Source organism: Lepus europaeus, chromosome 2, assembly GCF_033115175.1.
Source record: "Lepus europaeus isolate LE1 chromosome 2, mLepTim1.pri, whole genome shotgun sequence".
Taxonomy (NCBI): Eukaryota; Metazoa; Chordata; class Mammalia; order Lagomorpha; family Leporidae; genus Lepus; species Lepus europaeus.
In genome coordinates this window covers 77,821,253-77,841,598 of record NC_084828.1, presented here as the reverse complement: position 1 = coordinate 77,841,598, position 20,346 = coordinate 77,821,253, and the positions used below count along the sequence as shown (strand labels likewise).

The window sequence follows — 20,346 nt, the reverse complement described above, 5'->3', positions numbered from 1 at the left end:
TGATTTTTGTCAATAAGCAAATTCCAAGTATTTTTTTGTTCCCACAAACTTTAGTCAGTCTGTAGGGATCTGACTCAGGCCTACTTCCTTCAGGTTAAAAAGCAAAAATTCACCCATTGCTATTTCTTTGTCTTAGGGCTCAACCCCACTCCATTGTATACTTGCTTTTGGTCACTCTCTAGTCCTTTCAAATGTTTTGTCCAGCGTTTATATTGTGTAAAATTTGTTTCTAATGAAAGTTTTATGACTTTCACCATTTTTAAGGCTTCTGCCTTAAGAATTTGCCTTGTTAAAGTCTTCCCATATTATGTCATTTACAAATTGTGGAAGCGCCCACTGCTCTCTCATGCTTCATTTTTATACACAGTTCTTAGACCCAATTGACACAGAATGCATTTTAAACATTAGTTTATTTTCTGAATCTCCCAAGTAGCAAGTAAACACCTTGAAAACAGAGACACTTTCCTTTTGTTCAGTGGTATTTTCTGGCTCCTAGAGGAGCTCATATTGCTTGCGTAGCACATAGTGTTGTATGAATAAATGAAATCAGTGCATTAACATCTTTCTTTTCCTGTCTTCTTGTACAGCACCCGAAAGGCAGTGGATGAGGAAGAGGAAGCAGTTGAAGAACGACGAAGTATGCGAACTATCTGGGTGACTGGCAGGAAAGGTTTAACTGAAAGAGAAGCAGCAGCCCTGATAGTGGAAGAAGCCAAAATGATTCTTCAGCAAGACCTGGTTGAAATAGGAATACACTGGGATCCATATTCCCCTTTAAGTCCTGGTATTCATTCATTGACCAGCAGTAAGTCGGAAGTAAAAGAACAAACTTTTACGTCCTATACTAAGAGTTCTTGTAAAAGGTTAACATCAAGAAACAAAAGTAGAACAAAATTTAATGATTCTTATGTTAATGAGTCACCAAATACAGTGCAAAAAATTTTAGACAAAAGTAGATTGCATTCAGATTCCTTTTTTAGTAAGTTACAGGATGGGAATCAACGTGAGAGACAGTCCATTTGCAGAGCACGAAAACGGACATTTTTGGACAGCGATAAAGGAAAGCCAGAAATGTCTTTGCATGAAGGACAAATAAGCTCTAAGGAAGTTGTTCAGACTTTTTCGTTTGAGAAAACCAAAAAAGCGGCTTTGAATTTAAGTTTAGAAAAGAACACAGCTTTTCGATCTTCAAAACATAGAAAGCATCTAAAACGGTCCAGAGACAGTAGCCCTGAGGAAGACTCTGGGTTGCACAGACTTGGCATACAAAGACAGACAACATCCAGTCCTATTCTTTGTGAAGATCCATTTACCTTAAATGAGAAGAACATGGAATTTAGAAGTCCAGGGCCATTTCCTGAAGATGTATCTTTTCGTGCTGGTGAACAATGTGAGAAAATATCATTTCCATTACAAACTGAACAGAATTACTCAAGGAATAGAACTGTAACTAATGGTACTCCTGTGACACAGAATAAAAATGTGACTTGTCAAGCCACTAGTGTGGTTAGGGAAAATGGAAGGGAATTTGCTGTCGTTGAGACAGAAAAAATAAATGCAGTGCTGATACAAAATAATCCAGAAAACCAAGATGGTTGTGTGAAACACTGTGACATCCATCCAGTTAACCGGTGCTGGGAAAAGCATCCTGATAAACCGACAAACGCTGATCCCAAACATAAAGACACAAAAGAGAAACAAATGCCCTGTGAGGTAGTCAGTAATTGTATGAAAGGAGACTCAAATATCACTACTATCAGATGTCAAAGTACGAAATTTAATTCCGAGGAGAAGAAACCAAATCATTTTCTGGGCTCAGGAGATAAGGAAAGCAGAACTGAGAGACCTGGTGGAATCCTCCTGTCAGCTGGATCATTTGGTAAGTCAGGAGGCCAGTCTGAGCATTTTCTAAATTCCTCTAGAATGCAAGAAAAAACACACGCTCACACAGCTGACAAAACTAAAGCTAATCATGTTCACAACTTGGGTTTTGTTCTCTGTGATTTCGAAGACAGTCTCTACCTCGATACTCAATCAGAGAAAATGCTACAGCAGGTGGTAACAGCGAATGCCAAGCCGGCAGCTCAGGACAGCAGCCTGGCCGCAGCGACAATGCTGAAGAACCAAGACGGACAGAGCTCAGTGACGTCTCTTCAGAAAGAATTAAACACGGCCTCTGCTGGAGAACACTGTTCTCCAGGAGCGACCCGTAAAGATCACTTGGACCTTAAGACTACAGACACTATGAGGCAAAGCACTGCTGCAGATGGTATTGATAACCTTACTCCCGAAAGCCCAATTTTTCATTCTCCAATACTACTGGGGGAAGATAGTCCTTGCTTTAAAGGGGAAGGGGTATCTGTTACTGATTCCCAATTAAATAGTTTTTTTCAAGGTTATCAGACACAAGAAACTGTGAAAACAGTCATACCTCTGGCTCCTCAAAAGGACCCTCCCCTGGAGGGGGAAGGAGAGTGTCTCCCAGCTCCTGAAACAAGTCTGAATATGAGCGATTATCTACTGTTTGACAGTTTCAGCGAAGACTCCTTCATAAAAGCACCACCTCCCGAGGTCCCAGTGAAAGAACCCCTTCCCTCGGATAGGACATCAAACCATTTCAGAGATTGTCTGAGTCTGCATCAGGAGGGCTCAGTGAAAAAATCAAACATGAGTGAGAATCAAGATACTCGGCAGTCGGTGACTTGTTTCAATGATGAATCTATTTTATTTTCAGAAATGGTTTCTGGTCAGATGGTTGAGGCTTTGGACAATGTAGATACATTTCCTGTCCAAGAGAAACGGAATACTGTGCTATCTCTTAGCACATTAGAACTAAATGAGCCAGGTAGTGATCACTGCCCAAGAGAACCAGCTGGAGAAGATCAAAATGAAAAGGCTCCAAGGTCCAAATTGACTGGGACCAGGCAAAATGATTCGTTCGTATGGTCAGGGGCATCATTTGATTTAAGTCCAGGACTGCAAAGGATTTTAGATGACGAATCCAGTCCTATAGAAGATGGAAAGCTAAAAGTAATGACAACAAACTCGTCCAGTTTGAAAGGGAAAAGAGAACTAAATGAGACACAAGAAGTGATTTCAAATTTGGAGATAAGCCAAGTACGGAGAATTTCAGTTTTCTCTAACAATGAAGTAAAAAGCAAGATTGAGGTGCTACAGAACAATGCAAATCCTGGTAGAACCTCAGCCCTCTTGCCTTGTAAAGAAAGCTGTGCACTTGATGATAATGGTCTTATTCCTCCTACACCTATTCCAGCATCTGCTTCCAAGCTGGCATTGTCAGGGATTCTTGGAATGTCTGTAAAACCTCAGAAAACTCAGAGTGTTTTACACCCAGGTGAAAGTTACTCATTTGACTCACCTTCAGATATAAACCATGATTTAAGTCCTGAAAGTAGAAATGGCTTCAAAGGCAATAGTCCTATTAGAGATACAAGTTTTTCACTGCAGTTGTCACAGGATGGATCGCAGTTAAGTCAAGCTTCCTGCAGTTCAGAAAGTTTGGCCATAATTGATGTGGCGAGTGACAAAACTCTCTTTCAAACATTCATTAAAGAGTGGCAGTGCAAAAAGCGATTTTCCATCTCCCTGGCTTGCGAGAAGATTAGAAGTTTGACATCTTCTAGATCTGATACCATTGGTGGTAGGTTTAAGCAAGGTAAGATTTTTTTAAAGTTTTTAATTTTTCACATCTATAAACTAGTTAGTGAACTGATGAGGTTTGAAATTTTCAGAATTGAATATTAAATGTAATCTACTCAAAATTAAGGAAGTATCTCCTTTAATAAGTATTTCCTATGTGGATTTTCATTTAATGGCCTTATTTATTCGTCAGCTAGATTACTAAATGCTTGCCTTCCAGTATAAGAGTTGCATGCAGTATATGCAATATTAATTGGAATATGTTTGTAAAAATTAAAATATATTTTGAGTATGATCAGGTGTTCGTTTCTTATGATATTTTTATGTGACATGGTTGTTTATTAGTCATTAGTGCTCATGAATTATTTCCTACTGTGTTTGTTTAATCACAGAAGTAAACACCAAATAGACACTACATTTTTTAAAGATTTACTTATTTGAAAGGCAGAGTTACACAGAGGCAGAGGAAAAGGCAGAGAAAGAGAGAAGTCTTCTGTCTTCTGGTTCACTCCCCGGATGGCTGCAACAGCCGGAGCTGCACCAATCCCAAGCCAGGAGCCAGGACCTTCTTTTGAGTCTCCATGTGGGTGCAGGGGCCCAAGGACTTGAGCCATGTTCCACTGTTTTCCCAGGCCATAGCAGAGAGCTGGGTGGGAAATGGAGCAGCTGAGACTGGAACCGGTGCCTATATGGGATGCCAGCACTGCAAGTGACAGTTTTACCTGCTATGCCATGGTGCCGGCCCTGTGTTAGCTACATTTTGAAAGACTTATCTCAAGTAGAACTTAGGCCTCCAATGATAGTTTTGAATTCTATCCTGAGGAGTTGATCCCAAAGCCTCACAGAGTTCTTGCAGGTTTTGAGAGAGTTGAACCTTGTGGTCAAGTAATGCTATGTATTTTCCTGTCTTCCTGCAAAAACCCTGAGTTCTAGAAAATGGGGAATAGCCGTAATCAGTTTGACAACCTATTGTGGAAACTGGAGATGTGATTAGATCTTAAAATCTTTGTATTTGTGAATGGGTTTGCTCATGAAGTTTTGAATATTTACATGATCTTCAACTCATGGAGCAAATGTGTTCATGACAACTTTTATGTATACTTTTAATGTTGAACAACACATTCTGTTTTTCATCTGTCAAGCAAAGTTGAGCACATTTTCTGGATCAGAATCTGTGCCAGATTCTAGAAGGATAAAAATGTTCACTGAAATTTAAGAAATATATATTGGGTTCCTATGTGCTGGTTATTTTTGGGTATTAGAGATATAAGTAAGATTAATTATTTTTTAACATTTATTTTTATTTGAAAACGGGTGTGTGTGTGGGAGGGGAGAGAGAGAGAGAAAGAATAAGAGAGAGAAAGAAAGAAAGATATTGAGATTAATTTTCCACCTTCTTGTTTACTCTCCAATGCCTGCAATAGCCAGTGCTTGGCCAGGCCGAAGCCAGGAGTCTGGGACCCCATCAGGTCTCCCACGTGGGTGGCAGGGGCCCAAGCACTGGAGCCATCATCTGCTGCCTCAGGATCCATCAGCAGAAAGCTGGAGCAGATGTAGGGTAGCTGCAACTTAAATGCCACTCCCATAAGGGATACAGGCATCCTAACTAGCTTAAGTCATTGCACTGTACTACCTGCTGCCAGATTGGTCCTTTTTAAAAATATTTAATATTTATTAATGAAAGACACACACCTAAAAATGGCTGTCCAAATAACGCATATTTTAGGATCAGAAAATTTTGCCTATCAATTATAGTTTTTGTTATCATTGTTTTAACAGTTTATGTTTATTTTTACAAATTTTTAACAGGGATTTCCCTTTTGATTCCCTTAGTAAGCTCATCTCAGGCAGCCTCTGTTAGAGCTGACGGATTTCCTGTTCCAGGCTGTGATGACATCTTGCTAGTTGGCCTGGCAGTATGCTGGGGTGGAAGGGATGCCTATTATTTTTCATTGCAGAAGGAACAACAGCATTCTGGTAAGTGATCAGTGTGGGCTAAGTCACCATATGGCTAATGTAACATCTATTAGGGTGGTGATATTGTTTATTGGGAATAATTTTGTGGTATTTACCTAGGATTGATTTTTAGAATTAAAATTATTAACATTTGCGGAGTGGATAGTGTGTACATAGTTGCATACAGGAAATAGCATGAGAAACTCCTCCCTTACTCCATCCTGCCTAGCCACATGAGGTGGATTAGGCTGTGTTTTCTTCTCTGAGGAGCAGTGGAGCTTCGGGACTTCCTTGCCACCTTCAGGGTTTGCTTCTTAAGACTGGATCATTGTAGTTTCTTATCACTTTTTTCTCCCATTGACTGGGTCTGGAACTCACCTATAGGCAGTGTTGAAGTAAAAATTTATAGAAGTGGATTCATAAAGCCTTTGGAGAAGTCTTTGAAATTTAAAAGATATGATCGAAGAGCACCTTATAATTTGATTATGGTTGCTGAATACCCAGCTGATTGGTTGGTTTTACACAGGAGTAGAATTAAGGATGCTATGTAGTATCTGTTCCCTAGTAATCATGAAATGTTTTTGTTTTGCTGGAAAAATATGTTGCAATGAGTCAGTACTTGCATTTATAGTTCTCTTATTTTTGATACTATAGGCTCATAATAAATCTCCCTTACGAATTCATTTCTTTTTTGTTTTTTTAAAGATTTATTTATTCATTTGAAAGTCAGAGCTACACAGAGAGAAGGAGAGGCAGAGAGAGAGGGGTCTTCCATCCACTGGTTCACTCCCCAGCTGGCTGCGATGGCCGGAACTGCGCTGATCTGAAGCCAGGAGCCAGGAGCTTCTTCCAGGTCTCCCACCCAGTTGCAGGGGCCCAAGCACTTGATCCATCTTCCACTGCTTTCCCAGGCCATAGCAGAGAGCTGGATCGGAAGTAGAGCAGCCAGGACTTGAACCAGCGCCCATATGGGATGCTGGCACTGCAGGTGGCGGCTTTACCTGTTATGCCACAGCGCTGTCCCAAGGAATTCATTTCTTTAAGGTCTTTCTTGTCTTTAATTCTTTATTCTGAGAAATGTAATTTCATTCTTAGAAGTCTAGATATTTAGAATTTTTCACACCTAATTCAGTAGAGCATTATAAATCTTCTAAAGCATTATTTTTAGATTAAGACACTTCATCCACGTAGCTGATAAGATCTGGAGGTCAGGTTGAATACAGCGTCATGCGGAACCAGATCCCCTAGCCTTATTAGCCTCTTGCAGTCTTTCCACTAAGGACTAAAGGACTGCTGCTTCAAATGAATGTATGTGAAATTTACCTTAAGACTTTTTTCTCCCCCCTTCAGAAATTAGTGCCAGTTTGGTCCCACCTTCTCTGGATCCAAGGCTGACTGTGAAAGATAGGATGTGGCATCTTCAGTCCTGCTTGCAAAAGGCATCTGATAAAGAACGTTCTGTCATCATCTACGACTTCATCCGGAGCTATAAAATTCTTCTCTTATCCTGCGGCGTCTCCCTGGAACAAAGTTATGAAGATCCTAAGGTTCTAGGTCTTATTTAGTTTTTTTATACTTAATTTTTTTAATGTTAGGTAAATTTTAAATGACTTTGTGTTTCTTATCTTTAATAGCACAGTTTAAGTCTGTTAGAGAAATTACTTTTAAAATCCGGTAATCTCGGGGCCGGCGCTGTGGCACAGTAGGTTAAGCCTCGGCCTGCAGTGCCCACATCTCCTAAGGGCAGTGGTTCAAGTCCAGCTGTCCCACTTCTGATCCAGCTCCCTGCTAATAACCTGGGAAAGCAGCAGAAGATAGATCAAGTGCTTAGCCCCCTGCATTCATGTGGCAGACCTGAAATAAGCTCCTGGCTCCTGGCTTTGGATCTGCCCAGCTCTGGCCACTGAGGCTATTTCTCTTTAAAAAAAAGATTTATTTATTTGAGAGGCAGAGTTACACAGAGAGAGAAGGAGAGGCAGAGAGAAAGAGAAAGGTCTTCCATTCAATGGTTCACTCCCTAATTGGCCTCAACAGCCGGAGCTGTGCCAATCTGAAGCCAGGAGCCAGGAGCTTCCTCTGGGTCTCTCATGCGGGTGCAGGGGCCCAAGGACTTGGGCCATTTTCTACTGCTTTCCCAGGTCAAAACAGGGAGCTGGATTGGAAGTGGAGCAGCCAGGACTCGAACCAGCGCCCATATGGGATGCCGGCATCTACCTAATTCATCTGCAGGCGACGTCTACCTGCTACACCATAGTGCTGGCCCTAAATAAATAAATCAATCTTAAAAAAATCTAATAATCTCTTCTACCTAGAATAGAATGTCATACACTAAATGCCTCTTTGTAGATAAAAACCTAACTAGCCCCAAGCCCTAATGTTCATCTCTTTTCTCAGAGATTGAAGAAATTTTTAATTTTTGGTCATAAGCTCTAAATTTTTTGTCCCATGTTAAATTAGAAGTGAACTGTTAGATTTAATTTTGAGTGTACTTTGAAGATTCATTGGAAGATGGAGTTAAAAGATGAAATTATTTTTGTGCCTACAGATAAAAGTTTAGTAATTCGATGGTAAGGATGGAATAGGCTACTCTAAGAATCAATGAACACCAGTTGCTGGGCTTGTATAGGCTGAGATCCCAAATGTATTATGCATAGCATAGTATGCATTTTCCAATAACATTCTGAGGTACCCTCTTATATGATAGCAAAATGTTTCAAATATTTATAAAGGTGGAGGCAGAAAATAAGAAATGTGCATGAGTGGAAGATGTGTAAAAAGATTGTAGTATGAGGCCACTTCGCATAGAGGCAAACACATTCCTAGCCCCTGGGAAGTTTCCTGTTGTATAGCGAAGTTGATAGATTCTGAGTTATTAGAATATACACACTGAATAATATAATGCATTTTCAGATAATTTTTATTTAAATATCATAGAGTTACATCATTTTTTCCTACTTTTTTATATGGATACATAAGATATGTAGAGAATCAATTTGGAGTTGAAAAATGGTACTATTTGCTAGTTGTTATCGGTGTAATTAATGACAGGCTGATTTTTTAGTTTGTTTCTTTAGCTTTTCTTTTGCAGAGATTTTCAAAGGCAGCATCAGGTAAATTCAAGTTACTGTCCTTTTCTGTACTTCAAGACAGGCTTTGTTTACATGTGATATATTCTGATCTTTACTGGCTATAAAGGTTGTCACTGAATTGTGATATTCTGGAGTCTAAAACAAGAATATGAGTATTATGAGCCTCTCGTTAGAACTAGTTACATCTCAGATTTGTATTATACCTTTTTCTTAAATGACTTGATATATTCCATAACTGGTTTTGTTAATCGTAACATTTTAAAAAAAAGTGTTTAGAAAGAGTGGGAATGAAAGAGATCTTCTGTTTACCAGTTCATTCCCCAAATGCCTGTAACAGCCAGCTATGCCGGACCAAATCCATGAGTCTGTAACTCTGTTTTGAGTATCTGATATGGACCCTAAGCAGTAGAGCCATCATCTGCTTCGTCCCAGTATGTGTTAGTAGGAAGCTGGATTGGAAGCGGAGTAACTGGGACTTGAATAGGCACTCTGATATGGGATGCAGGCATCCTAAACATTAGTTTAATCTGCTGTGCCACAACACTTGCCCCAGTCAGAAACTTTTGGTGTAAGAAGATAGACTATTGATTTATGAAATTTCACTTTTATAAGAAACATCTGCCAACTTTTATATATATATATATATATATATGAAAAAGAGTGAGATCAGAAATGAGCTCTTTTTCTCCCCATTTTAATTTAAGGGAGCAGATATATCTTTGAAAAAATCACGAAAATATCCTAATTGTTCTCCTATTCAGGTGGCATGCTGGCTGCTAGATCCTGATTCTAAGGAGCCAACTCTTCACAGCATAGTTACTAGTTTTCTTCCTTGTGAGCTTCCGCTCCTAGAAGAGATGGAGACTGGCCAGGGAATTCAAAGCCTGGGACTAAATGTCAGCATGGAACATTCTGGGCGATACAGAGCATCAGTAGAGTCCATTCTCATTTTCAACTCTATGAATCAACTCAACGCTTTGTTGCAGAAGGAAAAGCTTCAAGGTAAAAACAAAACTCTTGCCGTTTTCATGTGACAGTTGTGAATGCATGTATTTAACCACTCTTGTTCACAAATCGGGAAATGACACATTTTTTGCAGATCCTAACCTTTGGATCATCTAGTTCAGGAATCAATCAACATTTTCTGTAAAAGGCCACATAGTAAACATGCTTGACTTTGTGGGCCAGATGGAGTCTGTCACCAATATCCAGCTTTACCATGGTAGCAGGAGAGCCGCCATGGACAAATCAAAGTGAATGCATATGGCTGTTTTCCAGTAACACTAGTAATACAAACATGCACCTGGCCCCATTTGGCCATGGTTTTCTGATTCTTGGTCCTATTATATTGAAGAGAAAAAAATGATATTTTATTCAGTTGTTGCTAACTTTATATTTGAATGTTATCAAATGATTTTTATTCACACTTAGAAGATAATCTTTCATGGATTTAAAAAAGGTGATCTGTTTTCAGAACTATTAACAGCTTTTTTTTTTTTTTTAACAAAGGCTACTGATTCACTTGTTAGCAGCTGAGACAAATTTGTTGTCTGCTAGCCTAGATTGACTGCATTGACTCCAGAGAGCATAACAGATGCCCCGGCAGAGAGGGTAAAGCAGGACAAAGTTGACTTCCTTGTGAGGAGTTTTGTTTTGCTCCTAAGAGCAGAAGCAGAAACATTATCTTGGGACAAATGTAGTCTCTTATAATCCAGACTGTTCACAAGATTGCCAGGTCTTCCACTTTCTGTGTGGACAAGGATAGTAGTCTAGTGCTTAAATGGCCTGTATTCTTCTCCCTTTTCATTGTTGGTTTGAGATACTGCTCAAAGGACTGGATCCTAAAGGAGAGTTTGGGAAGCACTTTAGATTGAACAGATTCTATATCATTTAGGTAATGCTGCTGTTTTAGTCACTCAGTTGTTGAATTGACATTTTAGTTTTCTTTTTTTCTTTCAGATATTTTCCATAAAGTGGAAATGCCCTCTCAGTACTGCCTGGCTTTGCTAGAACTAAATGGGATCGGCTTCAGTACTGCAGAAAGTGAAAGTCAAAAACACATCCTGCAAGCCAAGCTGGATGCAATCGAGACTCAGGCCTATCAACTAGCCGGCCACAGCTTTTCCTTCACCAGTTCAGATGACATTGCTGAGGTTGTATCTGGGGAACAGGGAAGTGATGTATGTGTGTAGTTCTTAAATATGCTTACTTAAACATCAAAGATAGTAAAATAAAATAGTCAGCAGGAATGCTTCAGGAATAGAATCTTTTACCATCTCACTTATAAGTTGTAATCCTATGGTGGACTGTAGAGATTTTTTTTCTCAAGTAACTTTGAAAACTTTTATGGATGGCAGTTCTTATTATCGTGGCTGAAGAAGCATTAATGTCTTGCAGGTTTTATTTTTGGAATTGAAATTGCCACCAAATGGAGAGATGAAAAGCCAAGGCTGCAAGAAAACTTTGGGTTCTACCAGGAGAGGGAATGGCAAAGGATGCAAACTAAAGCTGGGAAGACGGCTCAGCACTAGTAAGGTGCTTTTGGGGGCAGTCATAACAGAATCTGAACTACATTTAGCGTTTCAGTATGTTGAAATAATTTGTTCAAATCAGGATCCAACATAGCCCACTGTTTGAATTTATCTAGCTACAAGCAAATTGGTTTGTCATTTGGTAGCCCACAAAATCTGTGGTGACATTCCTGCATGGAAGATCTAGGTTAGCACTTCTGTCCTTCCTATCATTAAAGCAGTATGAAGGCTTGTAAATGCAGACCTCAGATACTCAGTTATTGCCATCTGCTACTCTTGGACTGTGAGCATAGTGTAATTTGTATAGTTATATGAATATGGAGAAGGGTATGGAAGAATTAAAAAGAGAAAAATAAAAGATCCTTCACAAAACAAAATCTTTTTAAAAATTGTTTTTAAATTTTGTAGGGCAAAATTGTTAGTTTTCCCTGAATTTAAGAATCTTACCATTCATAGGAATGGGTATTTAGTCAAGCAGTTAGGATTCCTGTATTCCATATCAGAGTGAGTGGATTCAGTTCTTGCTTCTAGTTTCCTGTTAATATAGATCCTGGGATGCAGGAATGTTGGCACAGGTGATGGGGTTCCTGCCACCCATGTGGGAGACCTGAATAGTGTTCCTGGCTCCTGGCCTAGCCCTAGCTGTTTGTGGGCATTGGGGACAATGAACCAGTGGATGGGAGTTGTTTCTCTGTCCCTCAGTTTCTCTCTCTCAAATCTAATCTATTTTCAACATAAATTAGCAGGGCTTGCCTTGTGGTGTAGCATGTTAACCTGCCATCTGCATTGCCAGCACCCCATGTGGGCACCAGTTTGTATTCCAACTGCTCCACTTACAATTTAGCTCCCTGCGGCCCAGCTCCAACCATTGAGGCCATTTGGGTGTGAACTAGTGGATCAACGATCTAAGTTAAATAAAAAAAAATTCTAATCATAATCCTTGGGAACTGTATGCATTAGTGGGAGAGAAGAGAGAAAATGATTTAATTTTACATTTTTACCAAAGTCTCCATGGAAAATCAAGTATAGAAAATACAGTTCCTGCAGCTGTGGGGAGCTGTCCAAGTTGCTGTTCTATAGGATTTTGACTCTTGTTCCATTAACCATGACTTGCCTGTCTTTGGAAAGTTTCCACAGACTCATGCTGTAGCATAACTTTTTATTTAATCTCATTGGCCATTTTACAATTAATTTATTTTTATTTGTTTGAAAGGCAGAGTGATAGAAAGAGAGGAGGGACCCGACTATCTGCAGGTTCATTCCTCAGGTACCTACAATAGCTGGTGCAAGTCTAGTGTGAAATCAGGAGCTAGGAACTCCAACCACATTTCTCATGGGAGTGGAGGGAACCCAACCTCTGGCAGAAAGGTTGTTCAGAAACAGAATTGGGATTTGATCCCTGAAACTTTGATCTGGAATGCTGGCATCCCAAGCTGTGGCTTATCCACTGTGCCACAATGCCTGCTCCCTCATTGAACCTTTATCTCACAAGTTTCTATTCTTAGTGGCTCATCGATTTGCAGTATGGAGAAATTAAGTTTTTTTTTTTTAAGATTTATCTATTTACTTGAAAGAGTTACACACAGAGAGAAGCAGAGGCAGAGAGAGAGAGAGAGAGAGAGAAAGAGAGAGAGAGAAAGGTCTTCCCTCCGCTGGTTCACTTTTCAGTTGGCCACAATGGCTGGAGCTGTACCGATCCAAAGCCAGGAGTCAGGAGCTTCTTCTGAGTCTCCCATGTGGGTGCAGGGGCCCAAGGACTTGGGCCATCTTCTACTGCTTTCCCATCCATAGCAGAGAGCTGGATCAGAAGTGGAGCAGCCAGGACTTGAACCGGTACCCATATGGGATGTCAGCACTGCAGGCGGTGGCTTTTCCTGCTATGTCACTGTGCTGGCCCAGAAATTCAGTTTTAAAAAGAATTGTCTTCTGATTTCCTGGATACAGAAATGATACATGTAAATATTAGGACAAGAGGGAAAACGACTGGGGTTTTCCAGTCATGTGAGTAATGGATTGGGACAGTGCATAAAGAATATAGATGTTATATATTCTTGGTGGGGTATAGGGAGGCAATTACTTCGCTAACCTGATATTTCATTGATTTATTTAAAAGTAACTCTAAACTGATAATATTCAACATTACTGTGTTTGTAGTTATCATAGTTTATCATGATTTCTTAAAATACCCAAATGATTATTTTGTGTTATAGAAATAAGGGTTATGAAATTTAGAATCTATTGTTTACCTCAATGATGTTATAGCTTGAAATGGAATTTGGATAAGAATCCAATTTATTATCTTTCTTTGGCAGGATGTTTTAAATAAGTTAAAGGCATTGCATCCTTTACCAGGCTTGATATTAGAATGGAGAAGAATCACTAATGCTATTACCAAAGTGGTCTTTCCCCTGCAACGAGAAAAGCGCCTGAATCCTTTTCTTGGAATGGAAAGAATCTATCCTGTTTCACAGTCACATACTGCTACAGGTGATGAGAGACTGTACTGTGGATGATATCTACTTTTGAGAGAAAATCAATTTCATCTATGGTATTTGCTTGTGATGGTCAGGGAATTCCTGTGATAACTATGGGGTTCAGTGGAATTCAACACCATTCCTAAAACACAGAACAGTCAAAGCATTGATAGAGATTACCTAGATTCACAAATGAGGTTTAGTAGATATGTTCCTGCCTTTAAGTACTTGGACAGAGAAACTGGCTTGTCTAAGACAGTGCTTTGAATGAAGGTAGACACAGGAGTTGAATATTTATTTGGGTCAGTGATCTTACCCAATTTCAGCCCTATCTCTTCTGCTGAGCCTCTTAATTCTTTCCAAGTTGCCTCTGACTAGGCCTCGGGGATATCTATATAATAAGTGCATGTCTTACTTTGCTCTAGCAGAAAAGAAACTACAGAGTTCTTTGGGTGTCTGTGGTCCTCTTGGGATAGGTACAAGTGTAGTCTGGTGAAGAAAAAAGTACAGTGCTAAATATTTGCCAAATGTGAGGGATGAAAGAGCAGCTTGAAATCATTCATAAGGGAGGCAGCTTAGATTGTTGCTGCAGAATGTAAGCTCTGAAACCAGAATCAAGGTTTGAATCCTGGAGCTGTGAACTTCTACATGAAGTTCTTAACCTCTCAGTGCTTGTTTTGTGGTCCTGCGTTTCCGGATCATTCTGACCTCACAGAGTCATTCTGAGGGTTAATTATGTTAATGCGTATGAGTGTTGGGAATGATGCGTGGCTCCTAGAACATGCTCAGTGTCTGTTGTTGCTGCTGGGAAGGTGCAGGCACCGGGAAGAGCTGCTTTGCTCTCTGCTCACCTAATCTTTGTCCTAAGTAATTTTCCTACTTCTCTATTGAGGTAACCTTTTGTTCCTTCTTGGTCATCTCTACATTTGACTTAAAAATTTTTTATTTGAAAGAGTTCCAGAGAGAGAGAAAGAGGAATCTTTCATTCATTGGTTCACTCCCCAAATGCTGCAACAGCCAGGACTGGTCCAGGCCAAAGCCAGGAGCCTGGAACTCTATTGATTCTTTCACGTGTTGGCAGGAGCCCAAATACTGGGGCCATCTTCCATTGCTTTCCCAAATACATTAGCAAGGAGCTGGGCTAGAAGTGAAGCGTCTAGGACTCAAGTTGATTCTTTAATGGGATGTTGGTGGCTCAACCTGCTGCACCCCAATGCTAGCCCCTTGAATTTCATAAAAACCAAGCTTAGAAAACCAATCATTAAGTCAAGGAATTAGAAAGTTAAACTTTTGAGTTGATTAGTCCCAAGTGATCAATATGACCATTTTTTTTGTCAGGTAATAAATAGCATTGTATCAAAGTAAATCACTTCCATTTTATTAAATCTTTTTTTCTCCAGAAACCTTTTATTTAAGGAATACAAACTTCATGCTTTTCATAAATACAACTTTAGGAATATAGTGATTCTTTATTTATTTATTTATTTATTTATTTATTTATTATTTATTTTTTTTGACAGGCAGAGTGGACAGTGAGAGAGGGAGAGACAGAGAGAAAGGTCTTCCTTTTGCCGTTGGTTCACCCTCCAATGGCCGCCGCGGTAGCGCGCTGCGGCCGTCGCACCGCGCTGTTCCGATGGCAGGAGCCAGGTGCTTATCCTGGTCTCCCATGGGGTGCAGAGCCCAAACACTTGGGCTATCCTCCACTGCACTCCCTGGCCACAGCAGAGAGCTGGCCTGGAAGAGGGGCAACCGGGACAGGATCGGTGCCCCGACCGGGACTAGAACCCGGTGTGCCGGCGCCGCAAGGCGGGGAATATAGTGATTCTTCCCCCCATACCTGCCCTCCCACCAACTCTCCCACACCTCCTCCTCCTCCCTCTCTTATTCTCAGTCCCGTTCTCTACTAAGATCCATTTTCGATTAACTTTATACACAGAAGAAACTTTATACTAAGAGGTCAACAATTTGCACAGAAAAAAACAAAAAACAAACAAAAAAGCCAAAAAAAAAAAAAAAAAAAGCCCTCTTCTTCAACAGTTGAGACAAGGGCTGTTCAAAGCCTTTGCATCTTGAAGTTAATTTCACTTTTTTTTTTTGAAACTTAATTAACTTTTTTTTTTTTTAAGATTTATTTTATTTATTTGAAAGCCAGAGTTACAGAGAGAGGTAGAGACAGAGAGAGAAGTCTTCCATCTGCTGGTTCACTCCCCAGATGGCCTCAACATCCGGAGCTGCACTAATCTGAAGCCAGGAGCTTCTTCTGGATCTCCCATGTGGGTGCAGGGGCCCAAGGACTTGGGCTATCTTCTACTGCTTTCCCAGGCCACAGCAGAGAGCTGGATTGGAAGAGGAGCAGCCAGGACTCGAATTGGTGCCCATATGGGATACTGGCGCTTTAGGCCAGGGGCTTTAACCTGCTGTGCCACAGTGCTGGCCCCGAAGCTTAACTTTAAAGAAACATCCATGAATTATATCTCCTTTGCGAGCACTTAGATATAGTTTTAATACAACTCTTTGAGACAGATCCTTCATGAAAAGTTAGTGCACAGTGATTCTTTTTTTTTTTAAGATTTATTTGAGAGAGGGAGAGAAAAACCCCAGCCCCTAAATTTCACTTTGAAACAGCTGCTATTGCTTTATAGTTCTGTAAAATAAAATCCTAAACATTAAAAAAAGAACATTTAATTTTTTAAAGGTGTTACAAATTTATTTGTACTAGTAAAGCAGAAAGTCAATTCCATTTTATTGATTTTAGAAACATTTAAAAATTTTATTTTAATAATATTTTAGAAATACAGATTTACCATAGCATACCTGAGTCATCACATAGTTAGAAATAGCTTACAATAAGTTGTATTCATGGTTTATAGTTTTTCCTTATCTTTTTTGTCTGTCAGTCTTATGTCATTATTTCAACTAATTGGCCAGGGCTGAGTATATTAAATATATTATAGCAAAGAAGGCAGTGTGTTGAGATGGAAAGAGCCTAAGATACCGTCCATTGCTATTAGCATTAGAACATTGAGCAGGCCACTTAATAGCAATGACATTAAAAAGTACTAATTGAACAATTGTCTTGTACTAAAGACTAAATAACAAGCATGTAATGTTGGGTTTATTTAGAAAAAACAGTGTCCAAAACTTTAGAATGTCTGATTTATCAGAAGATGAAATTATATATGGTAGCTAGTAGAGAGCTTGTTAGAAGGAAAAGTCATAAAACAGAGGACTTTAGTGTTGCTCTAGATGTGTTGATTAATTTGAAAATTAATTAACCAAACTCTTTTTAACATTTATTTATTTATTTGAAAATCAGAGGTTAAAAACACACAGAGAGGGAGGGAGGGATGGAGGGAGGGAGGGAGGGAATGAGTGATACCTGAACTCTTTTGGAAATCGCTTATATGTTTTAGAGAAATTCAACCAATGTGGAAATAAAATATAAAATATTTTGGGTAAACAAAGGCTTTACAAGCATTTTTACTAAATAACTGTTTTCTATCAAACACTAACTACCTAAAACTAGTCTCTGATCATATGAGTACTTTTGTTAATTCTCTTGATGAACATTCGTGTTGATAAAGCATACTGGCCAGGTGATGTCTGAAAGTGATGCACTGGTGGTTACCATCGCTAACTTCTGCTCCTTTTCCTCCCCTAGTTAACTCCCTAATCCTCTGCTCTGGACAGTCCTGTCTTGTGCATTCCTGGCTTCCACAAGCTTCAAACTGGCATTTCTCCTAACATCCATTAGCTTAATCTTTACATGTTAACATGTAACATGTTACATCTTACAAAACTGATATCTTGTACTCATTTTAGTGTAAGAATAGTTCAGATAATCAAATTACGTTTTTTCTTTTTAAAGATTTATTTATTTATTTGAAAAGCAGAGTTACAGAGAAAGAGAGAGAGAGAGAGAGAGAGAGAGAGAGAGAGGTCTTCCATCTGCTGGTTCACTCCCCAGATGTCCGCAACGGCCAGAGCTGTACTGATCCAAGGCCAGGAGCCATACGCTTCTTCCAGGTCTCCCATGAGGGTGCAGGAGCTCAAGGACTTGAGCCATCTTTTACTGTTTTCCTAGGCCATTAGCAGAGAGCTTTATCAGAAGAGCAGCTGAGAACTCGAACCGGCACTAATGTGGGATGCCTGCATTGCAGACAGTGGCTTTATCCGCTATGCCACAGTACCAGCCCTCAAATTACTTCTGTTTTTTTTTTTGACAGGCAGAGTTAGAGACAAAGGTCTTTCTTCCGTTGGTTCACCCCCAAAATGGCTGCTACGGCCGGCGCACTGTGCCGATCCGAAGCCAGGAGCTAGGTGCTTCCTCCCAGTCTCCCATGCGGGTGCAGGGCCCAAGCACCTGGGCCATCTTCCACTGCACTCCCAGGCCACAGCAGAGAGCTGGATTGGAAGAGGAGCAACCAGGACAGAACCGGTGCTCCAACCAGGACTAGAACCCGGGGTGCTGGCACCACAGGCAGAGGATTAGCCAAGTGAGCTGCGGCGCTGGCCTCAAATTACTTCTTAACATAAGATTTTTTTCTGGACAGCTGAGTTAATGGAAAATATACCGTAATATCTGATTCATTCATTTTGGAATGGTCTTTTTCTTATTTTATCATTATTAGATTCATGAACATGATATAAAATATTTCGTGTAACTATAAATTTAGTTTAACATTGATAGACCATGTATTTTAATGATAATTCAGAAATGCAGGTATGAGCAAAATGTCAATTTTTTTTCTAATTTTATATCTTCACTCTGCTTGATTTTAGGACGGATAACATTTACAGAACCAAATATTCAGAATGTTCCAAGGGATTTTGAGATCAAAATGCCAACACTAGTAGGGGAAAGCCCTCCTCCTCTAGCTCAAGGCAAAGGCCTACTTCCCAAGGGCAGGTAGACTCTATTTTTTTGTATCTGCTGTAATACACTGTTAGGAGTGTGAAAAGCTCACAGGTAGCCTGTTAAACAAAACAGTGGTATTAGTTCAATTTTGTTTCAGACATGCCCATTGTGTTTTAGGTGATACCTGTTTCACATCCTGAGTATGTGTTTAAAGAAGCTAGTTGATGGTGAAAGGCTTAACGCCTATACCACTAATTAAGTCATTTAGTACCACTGCAGGTGCTTAATGAAGTCTATGGAGAATGGAGTTTAAGAAATACGTTTATTTTGGTGTAAAATTTTTTCTTAAGTTTTAAAAAGTTTTATTTATTTGAAAAACAGAATTACAGAGAGAGTCAGTTTTCTATCTACCGGTTCACTCCCCAGATGGCTGCAATGGCCAGAGTTGAGCAGATCTGGAGCCAAGAGTGTCTTCCGTGTCTCCCACACAGGTGCAGGGGCCCAAGGACTTGGGCCATCTTCTACTGCTTTCCCAGGCCATAGCAGGGAGACATGGATCAGAAATGGAGCAGCCGGGACATGAACTGGCACACATTTGGGATGCCAGCACTGCAGGCAGTAGTTTTACCTGCTATGCCACAGGGCTGGCTGCAGTGTAAAAACTTTGATGCATAATATTTTCATAAAATATTTCTTTTCCATGAATGTTTTTGAAGACCTCTTGTATGCTGTTTTTTTTTTTTTTTTCAATGATTTATTTTTATTTATTTGACAGGCAGAGTTACAGAGCGAGGTAGAGACAGAGAGAGGTCTCCCATCTGCTGATTCACTCCCCAGATGGCCACTACGGCTGGAGTTGTGCTGATCCAAAGCCAGGAGCCAGGAACTTCTTCTGGGTCTCCTATACGGGTGCAGGGGCCCAAGGACCCAGGCCATCTTCCACTGCTATCCCAGGCCATAGCAGAGAGCTGGATCAAAAGAGGATAACCAGGACTAGAACCGGCACCCATATGGGATGCTAGCACTTCAGGCCAGGGCGTTAACCTGCTGAGCCACAGCGCTGGCCCCTTGTATGCTGTTTTAAGTCTAATACTAAAGCTAAGAATTTAGCAATGTTAGTATTTCCCCACCCCCCATTTCCAGCACACCCTCTTATATATACAAGAAGAAAAAGCATAGATAATTTATATTTTATATAATTTATATATTTGGTCACAGAGATTTACTGAGTTGAACTAAACAACAATGAATTATCTCAAAAGAAATTTTTGGGAAAGGCTTTTACAGAAATGCCTCAAGGTTGAATTGAATGTTTGCTAAAAAAGTTTGGTTTTCTTCATTGAGCTTTAAGATTGGTTTCCGATAAGAACATTTTTCTTAGATGGAAATACTGACTTTACTGAAAGTCAGACCTCTTGTGTACTTGGGATTGCTACATGTGGAGCTGATGATGCTCTCTATGCCACAGAGGACCAGATGAGAAGGATTGTACCCTGAACCCTAAGCCCTGGGCACAGATGGAAGAGAGAGCCTCGGACAGAGGGATACCGTTTTCAGTGAGCATGCGGCATGCTTTTGTGCCTTTCCCAGGTAAGGTGGACGATGATTCCTGAGCTTCTCGTTGTGGGAATGTTTTTCAGAGCAGTGATAAAGTCTGAATCATACCTGCATTGGTCCCTCCATCTTTCACCTCTGTGGTGGACCCGTGCTTTCCTTTTGTTTTGCCAGGTTTCTGATAGTCTTCATTGTCTTCATTGTCTGCTCTCTGTGAAATT

The 20,346-nt window shown here is 40.1% G+C and overlaps 1 protein-coding gene across 5 annotated transcripts in view; it reads left to right on the top strand.

Moving 5' to 3' along the window:
* Window positions 1-20,346, top strand: part of POLQ (DNA polymerase theta) — a 103,325-nt gene that overhangs the window by 57,993 nt on the left and 24,986 nt on the right. For 3 of the 5 annotated variants that reach the window (XM_062208738.1, XM_062208763.1, XM_062208755.1), the window contains 9 exons: window positions 588-3,676; window positions 5,494-5,637; window positions 6,967-7,163; window positions 9,467-9,707; window positions 10,665-10,858; window positions 11,103-11,240; window positions 13,549-13,723; window positions 18,496-18,622; window positions 20,040-20,161. In XM_062208738.1, coding sequence (XP_062064722.1) covers window positions 588-3,676; window positions 5,494-5,637; window positions 6,967-7,163; window positions 9,467-9,707; window positions 10,665-10,858; window positions 11,103-11,240; window positions 13,549-13,723; window positions 18,496-18,622; window positions 20,040-20,161 — 4,427 coding nt within the window. Of the gene's footprint in view, window positions 1-587; window positions 3,677-5,493; window positions 5,638-6,966; window positions 7,164-9,466; window positions 9,708-10,664; window positions 10,859-11,102; window positions 11,241-13,548; window positions 13,724-18,495; window positions 18,623-20,039; window positions 20,162-20,346 lie in introns of those variants that run through there. The other 2 variants (XM_062208747.1, XM_062208773.1) reach the window with 2 other exon arrangements.